This window comes from Macadamia integrifolia, unplaced genomic scaffold, assembly GCF_013358625.1.
Source record: "Macadamia integrifolia cultivar HAES 741 unplaced genomic scaffold, SCU_Mint_v3 scaffold46, whole genome shotgun sequence".
Classification (NCBI taxonomy): domain Eukaryota; kingdom Viridiplantae; phylum Streptophyta; class Magnoliopsida; order Proteales; family Proteaceae; genus Macadamia; species Macadamia integrifolia.
The window spans coordinates 537,344-548,565 of NW_024870459.1; the positions used below are offsets into that span (position 1 = coordinate 537,344).

The following is an 11,222-nucleotide window of genomic DNA, read 5'->3' on the forward strand; positions in this document are numbered from 1 at the left end:
TCCTTATTTAGTAGCAAAAGTTTCTCTTATTTGACCACGTGTAATGGAATCCTCACACCCAATTAATGAACACATGAGCAGTTTTCTTACTAGAACCCGCAATCATTAGGTTGCAATGAAACAACCTTACCCTTGTGTCGAGGTCCGCCTTCTTACATTCTATATATACACACCTTAATAAAAATTATGTGATCATCATGTGTCCCTAATGTTCCCACTTAATTCTCATGGATAAGGCCTGAAGCCCCTCTTGAGTCTTGAGGAGGTTTTGAAGCTTGTGGTGGGAGGAGGGAGAGATTAGAAAGCAACGACACAACTAGAACTGTTCTGTGTTTTTAGCCTTTCAATTAAAAGCCAAAGGAAAAGACCCCGCCAAGCAATTAATAAGCTATATAAGCTAGGGTTTGTATGATCTACTTGGACCATGACCCAGTCCAACTTCTAAAACTTCATGAACTGTCTCGCAATTCTCTCTCACTACAATATTGATAAAGTAAGACAACTCATGCTTTTGTAATGTTTCTAGTTACATGTGATTTTGTAAATTAATGAAAGAGAAAATTAAAGGGAAAAGAAGGTTGGTCTACATGGACAACCAAGAGAAATATTGAGGGAAGGAAAAAGAAAAGAAGAGTGAGAAGAAAAAAAGAAGAGATGGTGATCAGATGTGAAGAAGCTTGTGGTGGGTCATCTTTCAAACTTTGAATGGAAGAGGGCTTAGGGTTCAGCAGTTCAAAGAAAGAGCAAAGAAAAGTATAAAGAGACCCATTTAGCACAAGAAACTAAGGACCAAGGACTCCTGTTTTGTTGCATGGAGAGGTGAGCTTGGAATTCTAAAGTAAGGGAAGATCTCCCAATGGCATAAAGTGGGTGTTTGGTTTTTTTGGGAATAGAATTTTTGGGAATTCTATTCCCCATCTGTACTTTATTTCTTGCTTGCAACTGTTGGAAAACTGAAAACTATATCTTTGGCTCATGGCTAGCTTTTGGCTGGGCCATCCACTCTCCATTGTAATGACCAAACTGCCCTCATGTGCATAGAGGTGATATTCTGGTACACTCTACATGTCTGAGGTACCACCCTTGGCCTGATGGAATGGTCCCAGCTATACATAGTGCCCAGGGTTGAACTGGCCTTATGTGGGGTGGTTGGGTTTTGGTGAGTTTATGGGTTGGGTAGGATTGGGAAGGAAATAAATATGTTGAAACAAATATATTGTTAAGGGTAAAAGATTTGCACACCGCAACTGAAATTTGAAACAGCATGTGGGCATCCCTCTTAAGACCCAGATTACTATAGCAACCCCCTTTAAAATGTCTTATATACCGCCCTATTTCAGTGTTTTTCTGTAATACCCCTCCCTTCCAAGACCTGAAATTGCACAAGGGCGGCAGAGTGTGCAACATAGATAAGGTTTTGATTGGCCAAAACCTAATTAATATGAAGAGTAATTTGGTCATTTAATCCAGTCAAGGGGCTCTTCTTGGTCCTTGGCCTCTGTTTTCTGAATTTTTTTATTTAGTGATTCCATTGGTTTCTTTATCCATACAGTTAGTAATCTGTCAATTTTAGCATATGTTCCAATAAACCAACAACATAAAGTACTTTAGTGAAATTCAGATGTCCCTGCCGGCAAATAACTGAGCTGCTCACTGTACTGCTAGCAAAATATAAGCTTCAATCCTTAGACAAGATGAGGATATATCAGGCTCTTGTGAATATATACACGCAAGCATGGTCGGGTGATGTGGCAAGTTGGCCAGGAGTTCCAAGAGACGGTTGGCCTTTGTTTAGTGGACAAAAGCAAGGTAAATGATAGGAATATAGGGAACCAACGGAAAGATACTTAGCTTCTCAAGGGTGGTGTTCCAACCTCTTTATTCATATCCGTCAGTCTTCTAAAACAGCCTTAATTTGCTTGGATTGCAGGCTTATGATTGAGATGAATCTAAGCTTCTCTAGTGTTCTGGGTCCCTATGTGCTTTATGCTTTTTAAGTCCCTCCAAAATCCTATAATAGGATAAACTACTAGCTTATATATCTACAGGAAATGAACCATAAGAATACAAGAATCACAGCTTCAGAGCTACGTATTCTCTCCTTACTCTGAGAAAGATAAACTGCCACCTAGTTTCAGAGTTGCTTATCCACTTGTAACTCCAGACGAGAAACTTCTATCCCTCTTGTGTAGAAACCATGGTTTTCTGTGCTTATAGGATGCTTATCCTCATTCTCTGTATTGGGTTCTTAGTTGTTCAACCTGGAAAGGTTTCTGGCATGGCAAGCATTGACCATGTCCTCAGATGGGAGAAACAAGAACAGGGGCCAGTGCAGAACTCGCGTGTTCTTAAGGCTGTCATGGAGGAGCTGAACACCAAGAAGAATTTGGCACCTGCAGCACCTGCAACTCCAAAATTTGATTCCAACAGGTCAAGCAAAAGAGGAGTTCGAAGAGGATCAGATCCCATCCACAACAGGAGTTAATACGTCCAAGTGGTTTCTTCTATCACAGCATGAAATAGCAAGTAGGCTGAATACCAAAGACATTACTATCCATTATACCTGATTCATCACTAGAAGGTGGTGAACAATCTCTGCATCCTCAAGTTCTTTTCCTGTGGGTTGGTTGGTTTTCCCTGTTCTGTTTGATTACTTAGAGATTTTGCTACAGAGAGATGTGTATAGATAACGCAGTCAGTGGCCCTAAAGCCCTTCACCGAGCCAGCATCATCTCTCTGTCTTCTTAACTGAGATCCAAACCACCGATGGGGGAGGTACTGTAAGAACAATGATGCTGGCTCTCAAAACAAATTATTCTAGTCAGTTATTTCTTTTCTTTTTTTCTTTTTTTTTTCTTTAGAGAAAAATATTTATATCCATCTGCAAACTATAGTGAAATTCTTTGGCATTTTTTCCAACTTTTACAAATCCCTCTTCCATAAAATAATCTAGGGAGCCTACGGTTACGTCTTCATTGCTAGGAAGATGGATTCTTGCGTTTTCATTTTTTATCACTTGAGTTTATGCTATTGGATTTCTGAGTATCTGACATACAACAAAGATTGATAGCAAAAGTACAAATCTGGTTTCTGCAAATTTAGATGTCATCTTTCTGTCCAGGCTATCAATATATTTCCTGTTGGTTATCTGATTCAACTCCACAGCAAAGATGCACAGGAACTTGTCAGAAAAACCTTTTGACAGAATCCATATGAGACTATATTCTCAAACAGGGAATTGCTTCTAATGCTTCTGAGATATGCTTTATAATTGTGAATTAATCAATGACAAACAGAAAAAGCTCTTATGAATTTTTTTTTTTCAAAGGAGTGTAGTGTACTTGTACCTCCGTCAAGAACACATTACCCAAACAGATTTCCAAATAAGGAATTCTATGTTAGTAAGAAGGAAGTTGAAAAGAAATACATGAGCATGTCAACCTATTTATGCTTCCTGATCAGCTGAGATCGGCTGAACCTGTTGTTCTTGTTAACTCTAAATCGAATGGAAGCTCTCTTACGCGAGACAGCCTCCCAAATCATCGCCACAGAATCACCTGGTTGGGATGGATACTGATACTCAAAATGGTGTGCAACTTGCTTCAGTTTTTCCCACATTGTTGTCCACCTGTCTTTCTTAATCCCCCTGAGTAGATTCAGCAGGAATCCCTTCTTTACTGCATCGGATGCACGTACAAAGATACAGAATTCTGCATAGTCCAAGACATCCTCAAATGGGAGTTCAATCTTATCGCTAATGATCACAGGTACACAGTGGCTCGCAATAGCATCAAAGAGGCGGTTCGACGAGGGAGTATCTCCAGCAATATTCAGACAGAATCTAGATGAGGCCATCCCTTGGCCAGCTTTACTAATCCCATGACTACGCACATTACCAAATGTAAAGTGCACATCCTTCTCATCTTTGAGAAGATAATAGAGTTCTTGCCGAATGACCCCACCCTGAAAGATAGATTCAATCAGTAGATGCAATATCAACAATGTTACGGTAGCAAGAAACAAATGAAAGATCATGCCTTGATAAAAATAAACAAAATCAATAAATTGTTGGATTCTTAAGCTTCTTTACAGAAAGTGAGAGACCATAAGGGTAAATGGTGGTTATTGAAAAGGTTGGGGAGTTTAGCTACCAAAAAGCTTCTAATATTATATTAGGATTTGCAATACATCCTTTTACCTCACAGAATTCTGACAATTAACACCAGTAATTCTGTTGAGACACCTCCAAAAGGTTTGCAAAAGGATGCTTGTCCCTGAATGGGAGGAATAGAAGATGCTATCCACCAATCTTGTGATGTACAAATGTAACAGATGCATGTAGATATGGAATCGATGTTCAAGGGATAGCAGGAAATCTGCTAGGTAAACATATATTTAAGTGCTAGATATTTGGGGGCAAAAAAATGTGAAACTGAGAAACAAGTCCAAACAGGGGAGATCTTTCAAAATTTTCATCTAAGATCTGCAAAATGCAATAGAGAGGATGAAAAGCGTAGATGCTCGAGAGTTTCAGACATAGTTGTCATGGTGTCTAGGCGACCCAAGGAGTTGGAGAGGGTCCAAAATCAAGGTGACCAATGCATCCGAGGAGCCCATCTAGGTGACGCCTTGACAACTATAGTTGCAGAAAAAGAGTAGTGTATTCTGTAGCAGGAGTAAGAGAGAAGAAAAAATGTGCAGAAAAACAGAAAAGAAAACAGGGCTCTAAGTTGCAAGTTCCTTTCCTTTCTCAATCAAGACTTATTGGTCTGTCACACCAAATAACCAACGACAACTCATTTGTGATACTGTGATTCTCATACAACTCATAAAATAGAAACAAAATGATTCCCTCTTTCTATTTTTATCTGCCATGAGTGCCATCTACTATTGGCAGTTCAATGATACTCTGAAGAAACAAGTCCAAGAGAATTAACTGAAAAGATAATCCTGCTTCCAGTCTTTGCAAACCAAAAGCTTAAATGGTGCGATTAACCAATGGATTAACTTGATTCCTGTCCGGAAAATTCTTAATCGGGGAGAAACAAATATTTTTTTATGCCCTGTTACATTAGAAATCACTTATAACCAGTATAAGGGAATAAGACAATCTTCAATCTAAACTAATAAAACATAAACAAAAGTCAAGCTGGGAAAAAATTCAACATAAAAAGGAAACAGTACGTTTTCACTTACATCTTTCCTATAAATTGCTCCTTGGAAATACACCAAAATTGGTCGTTTCTCGAATGGGACTGATTCACCATAAATGGTCCTCACCACATGCTTGTAAGGAGCAATAATGTCCTTATCTATGTTTGCAATCTCAACTGGGTATCTTCCAAAATCTGCAAGCACAAGAATAGCAGAACCCAGCTTCCTCCGTGCAGCCATCATGCTGTTTGGATGGTGAGCCACAATTAGATGATCCTTCCCACCCGATCTCTTCCATTCATCTTGACTCATCAAGAACTGCACCAACTTATCCTGCAACATCCTGTTGATACTAGCTTTCTCTCTTCCATGTAGCTTGGAATTTCTATTGTAGCTCAAAGAGGAGAAGAACGGCACAAAAATTATATCTGCCTGACTTGAATTTACCACCCTAACTGCACTGCAGGGCCTGATTACACTGGGGATGTTTGATGAGAGGAGATCTAGTGTGAGCCAATACTCAATGCTGTGTTGTAAATTCAACCCACCGGGGTATGATGGGATGCGATTAGGATCACTTACATCAGGCCATATTTGGCCAACTTTCCCTTTCCAACCCAATAACCCGAAGTGAAATTCAGGAGGCAGGTCATACATAAATACCCTAAGGAGGGCCTGAGTTGCATCACAAACCTTGTTAGTCCCCTGTACTAAATCCCCTGTTTCATTGTTTGAGTTGGGACCTTGGCAACCATTATCTAGGTCTCCTGACCTGGGTTTGTCACTGATGGTTGGAGAAAGCAAAGGTAGGGAAGTGGGAAGTTTATCGTCAATTTCACTGTCACTACTGGGGCTGTAGAACTCTGACGTGTTATTAAGAAGGATTAGCTTGAAAACTGATTCTGGTATTAATGAACTACTATCAGATTGAAATAGAAAGACAAAGGAAAGCATCAGAAGAAACATGGAGCTGGTTATTAGGCAGAAAAGGAGCCTTGAGGGTTGCATTCTCTTTTCTGACATGAAAACTGGAGAAGGCATAAACAGTGAGCTTAGGAGAATCTACAACGACACCAAACAAATATTGCATCAAACAAGATATGAGCCTTCGATGTTCGCCTCTTCATCGATTAATTCCATCTGTTTTATCGATTAAAACTGCTGCTTCAACTCCAGCCCTCCCACAAAAACGGCTTTGTTTCATCCAAAAGACCAATAGATGTAAAGAACGAGGTAAAACCCATAAGCAGAACCAAACCTTCAGCTCATTTCTTTCTGGTTGAGTGATCCTTCAAACACAATCAACCCAAGAAATCGATTCCCTTAAACATCTAACAGACGATCACGGAATCTTGCAAGTTTCGATTCTTAGATAAAAATCAATGATTCTCTCATAAACGGCAATCATCCCTCTACATACCAATTAGTAAATCACCATCTGGGTTTTACACGAAACCAATAATTAAAATTTAAAAAAAAATAAAAAATAAATCATCTGGTTCTATCTAATTTTAGAACAAATGGGTCAACTTAAAAATTTAGAAAAAAAAAAAGATTGAAAGAAAAGGGACACCTGAAGCCTGAAGGTAATCCTGATCAGCTCCGGCATTGATATTCCACGGCGTGCTGACTTTTTTCGAGTGGAAAGAGAAAGAAAGACCCAAGTGAAGAGAGAAGCCCGAGTTGGAGAATGAGCGAGGTCGCAATATTTCCATCATTATTTTAATACGTTGCTTTCTAGTCTACCTTTTCCCTTCTTCTTCTTACCATTATAGGATTTACGAGTTCCTTACCCAAAAAAAAAAGGATTTATGAGTTTGCTTTGGTATCATTGTCTCTACCCTACGATACAGATATACCAGAGAAATTTCATTTGGGCGACTTGTTTCTTCCGAAAATTGAACTCTAAACGACACTAAACGGGATCAGGTATCTAATTAAAACCAATTAGGAAGGAATAAGTCTTTTAAAGAGTTTGTTCTGTTCAACAATAGTGATAGTGATTAGGCACCTAAAACAATGAATATCATCATAAAGTCTTTAAGTCTAACGGTTTACCAAAAAAAACTCTAATACCAAAAGAAAATCTTAAGGCTTACTCATTCTGTTAATCAAGGGTCAGATCCCATGGTATGAGAGAAAATAAATCTGATCTAAGAAAAAATTTCAGTATTATTCACTCAAAAGAGAGCCATCCATTAGTACGACGATAATCTCTCATGTTACACCAATGACGATATTATTGATATTATATTTTCTTTTTTTTAACCATTAGGATAAGTTTTTTTTTTGTTGAACCCTTAGGGTAAGTTATGATAATATTTTTATGTTTCTTTCTCTTCTCATAATACGAAATAAAATTTGAATTCGATTCGTATCCATATTTGCTCAAAAAATATTGAGATTCAATTACATTCCTAATGCCGAACCTTTTCCCAATCGACTTTTCTCATAAGTTGTTGAGCCGTGAAATGATCCCTCCAAAATTAATATGTAGCTGGTTAGTCTTCTCATCTCTCTACCTAGAAAACGAGGAAAACCACAGTTGTTTTCCACCCAACTTGGGTGGTATGATATATGTGACATATCTACCACCCACTTCACGTTAACCATATTATAAACCTTCTTCTTTTATTTATATATATATATATATATATATTTATTTATTTATAAATATATTCTTTACATGGCTCAAAGTGGTTGCCATTTGGTAACCCTCCTTGCATTTAAGTATTACCACTACTACAAGAAAAGTGTTCAATGACGGTGGTTTTTTCTACCACTATAGGCCTAAAGATTGTTGCCAAAACCATTAAGGTTTTGCAAGCTTGAGGTTAAGCTGGGTATGGGCTTAAGTATCAGGATGAGTCTAGTTCAATTTGACTATGATTTTATAAATATAATTATATGGGAGGAAAAATCCCATTCAACTGGTGTTTCCCCTACTTTCAGATACAATTAGGTATTAAGATATTCAATGTATACAAGAGTATCTAGGTCTTCTCATACCCATATGTGTTTGGGTGAAGAAAATGCTAAACGGGCAAGGTTTTTTCTCCCATAGTATATATATACGTAAATAGTTGTAGTTGTCTAACACGATCTTCTTCTATCAATTTTGTATTAACCAATGTATTCTCGATGGTCCTATATCTATCAAAAATAAAAAGTCTAAGTATTATAAAATATTATTTATAAAATTATTACTTAATCATATATTTATAATTAGATTGGATGATATAACTTCCAAACAAATTTGGATAGTGTTTGAATACCCATTTTTTGAATACAGATTCCCTAGATTGATACACACACAAATTAGATACGGATTTTCAACTATACATTTATATCCCCCCAACAAACATGGAGAATAGAATAATTGAAAAAAAAAATCCTTCCATTGATTGAATCTTTATATGTGAATAGAAAACCTATGGCCCAACAATCCAAGAAAATTTTCGTGTGCCTCATTCAACTTATCATGTGGGTTGTGGCAGATATTAAAATCACATAGGAATCTCTACTTAGTTTATTTGGTGCAATTTCAATTGTTCTAAGTACGAATCTACTTATTGGGAGAGGGTTCTTAAAAAGCAGCATGGACTTGCACCAGCATGAGGATCGAAGGGAGCATGCATGGAAGAATCAGCATGGGTGACATTTTCGTCTTTAATGAGGGGTACGTGGAGTATTGATCATTTTGCCCTCAGTGTCTACCTTTTGAGCTTCTTTTCCCATATTTATATTAAAGGAAAAAAAATTATTTGGACCAAGAGGGAAGGGTATGCAACACCCTTTTCTTTCTACCTCTCACCTACTCAGTCCTCACATCAAATAACTTGGCTGCACTCTATATACAAAACTATCCCAATGCACCTTATTGATGGCTCTTAAATTTTTATATATATATATATATATATATAAATCAGTTTAAATCATGGGTCTAAGTATTAGTATCAGATCAGTTGAGATTGATCCCAGTATCTGGTCTACTTGGGATCGAGTATCAGTATCATATAGGTGTACAATTATAAAAATATGCGATATGGAAATAAGGGTAAAATCATAAAATCATATATTTTATGTAATATATGGGTAAAATTGATTGGTCCAAATGATATGGGCCGATCTCGTATCACCAAATCAATACCAATCCAATACCCAAGAACTAAATCCTTGGCTTAGATATAAATATTGAGACCCAGTATTCTTAAGGCCCATTGTGGCCCATGGCGACCACAGACAATAGGGAAGACTGAGGTGGGGAAGGAGATGATGGCTCCTCTCCAACGATTCACTCTCCAGCCATTCACATCTCAGCTCTGCGACACTTGGCCTTTTTCAAATCCAACGGTTGTGCCTCACAACCCATGTTTGAGCTCCATAGCATAAAGACGCCCCGATTAAGTTAGGAAAAGCCCATACCCGTGAGAAACCCAGACCGAGAATCGTGAGGTCGAACTCCCCACCTCTCTTTCCCGCTTCCTCTCCCATTTCAAAACCCAAGAGAAATACCCCTCTTCTTGTTCGTTCTTCCTCTCATCCCTTTCACTCTTTCCTTCCCATTTCCATTTCAGAAACCGTAATCGAGAATCGTGGCTCCTTCTCTACGATTTCAAAGGGGTTTCCAATCCTCCTTCACTTAGGGTTTCTGAAAACGAGAAAACCCCCCTGCTTCGATTTCCTTCTCCATATCTGAGAAGGGAAAGCGAGAAAACCCTAAAATATGATTTTGTTCTCCTTTTCCTCTGCTACAGCTGGTTTTCTCCTCTTAAGGTTTGCTTTTGAAATGGGAGGGTGAGGAAGAGATGGACATTGAAAATCGAAGGCAGGAGAAAGAGAGTCGGGTTTGGTTTTCCCTACTTGGATCGGGTTTGGTGTATGCTTTTGGAGAACAAAGATGGGTTAATTGCTCTCAGTCGTTGGATTCTAATCCGTGTACCCCACCTTCCTCCTTCCGCCTCTGTCCCTCTCTCCGTCTCTTCCCTTTCTGTACCAGACTCTGTTTCGGCTGCGAGTAAAGGACCCTAACACACTCGCAGCGGCTTCCTCCAGCCAAGTCTTGGTTTTGCCTACTGACCGTAATAGGTATACTTCGTCCTCTCCTGATCTCTCGCTCTTAATTCTTCTTCTTCTTCTTCTTCTTCTTCTACTGTGTGTGTGTGCAGTTTTTTTATTGGAAGAAATTGATTCTGCAACTGAAGTAACCATTTCCCTAAAATCAAAATTGAAATGGGCTGCTGCGATTAGAACATTAGTGTGTATGTTTGTGTGACGATTACCCAAAATATCTCAAACTATTGATTTTATCTCGCAATCGAGGATGTTGCTTCTTTTCGGGGGAAGTTTTTTGTTTTCTCCGAGGGTCTTGTTTACTGCAGGTGATTCGTGCATCGCCCTTCATTTTTGGTCTCGCTATGGAAGCGTTAAACTCAAGTATCTCAAGGGTCTTCTTTCGTTATCTAATTTTGAATTGTTACTCTCTTCGCTGGTGTTTATTCTGACCACCGAAATTCCATTTCATTAGATAATTGTTGGAAATGTAGGCTATGATGTTATGTGGGGGGTTCATGGTGGATTTGATTTGAAGAAAAATAATATCTTCCTTATGAATTATCACTGCATGTGTATGGCATTGGTTCTTATATCCATGATCCAAGAAATTTCTATTGTTTGAAGCGACATACTTTTTACAAGTAAATGGAAGATTCTGCCCGCATTGTCAACTGTTAGAAATGTTAGGTTGGGATATCATATTGTTTTCGTAATGCTTCGTTTGCAACTTGGAACTTACCTGCATCATTATAGTAGTGGTGGAAGTGGCATCCGATACATTCTCTGCACTGTCATTTTTTTTCCATTGGTAATGTGTTTTTTTTTTTTTTCCCTGGATAGCCCTCACTCAGGAACAGATGACAACTAACCTTTTTATTAGTAGATGTGATTTGGTTGGTGAAAAGAAGTGAGGATGCCTTCTTGTTGGCATTCTTTGTACAATGACTTTTATGCGATTGTTACTGCCGAGAATCTGTATGAGGTTGAGCGCCGATCCTACACAAGCACAGAAG

General features: G+C 38.4%; 2 protein-coding genes across 3 annotated transcripts; one reads left to right on the forward strand and one right to left on the reverse strand.

Annotated features, from left to right (window-relative positions):
- Window positions 1-2,197: 2,197 nt before the first annotated feature.
- On the forward strand, window positions 2,198-2,485 carry LOC122068841 (CLAVATA3/ESR (CLE)-related protein 45). Its single transcript, XM_042632758.1, has one exon. It carries the CDS (start codon window positions 2,198-2,200, stop codon window positions 2,483-2,485), a length of 288 nt encoding a protein of 95 aa, XP_042488692.1.
- A 753-nt stretch (window positions 2,486-3,238) lies between these two features.
- LOC122068831 (probable arabinosyltransferase ARAD1) lies at window positions 3,239-7,022 on the reverse strand. Of its 2 annotated transcripts, none has more exons than XM_042632751.1 (3): window positions 6,728-7,022; window positions 5,197-6,566; window positions 3,239-3,963 (listed from the first exon to the last, which is right to left on the reverse strand). In XM_042632751.1, the coding sequence occupies exons 2-3, from the start codon at window positions 6,193-6,195 to the stop codon at window positions 3,442-3,444; spliced, it is 1,521 nt and encodes a 506-aa protein (XP_042488685.1). In that variant the 5' UTR covers window positions 6,196-6,566; window positions 6,728-7,022; the 3' UTR covers window positions 3,239-3,441. The 2 variants fall into 2 exon arrangements, with proteins under 2 accessions (XP_042488685.1, XP_042488684.1); XM_042632750.1 differs by having other exon boundaries at window positions 5,197-6,592.
- Window positions 7,023-11,222: the final 4,200 nt, after the last annotated feature.

Bases quoted from the DNA above. Each gene is read 5' to 3' on its own strand.
- LOC122068841 (XM_042632758.1), top strand. From the start codon at position 2,198: ATGGTTTTCTGTGCTTATAGGATGCTTATCCTCATTCTCTGTATTGGG.
- LOC122068831 (XM_042632751.1), bottom strand. From the start codon at position 6,195: ATGCCTTCTCCAGTTTTCATGTCAGAAAAGAGAATGCAACCCTCAAGG. The intron at 3,964-5,196 runs GTAAGTGAAAAC...TCTATCTTTCAG, and splicing joins GAGCAATTTATAGGAAAGAT to GGTGGGGTCATTCGGCAAGA.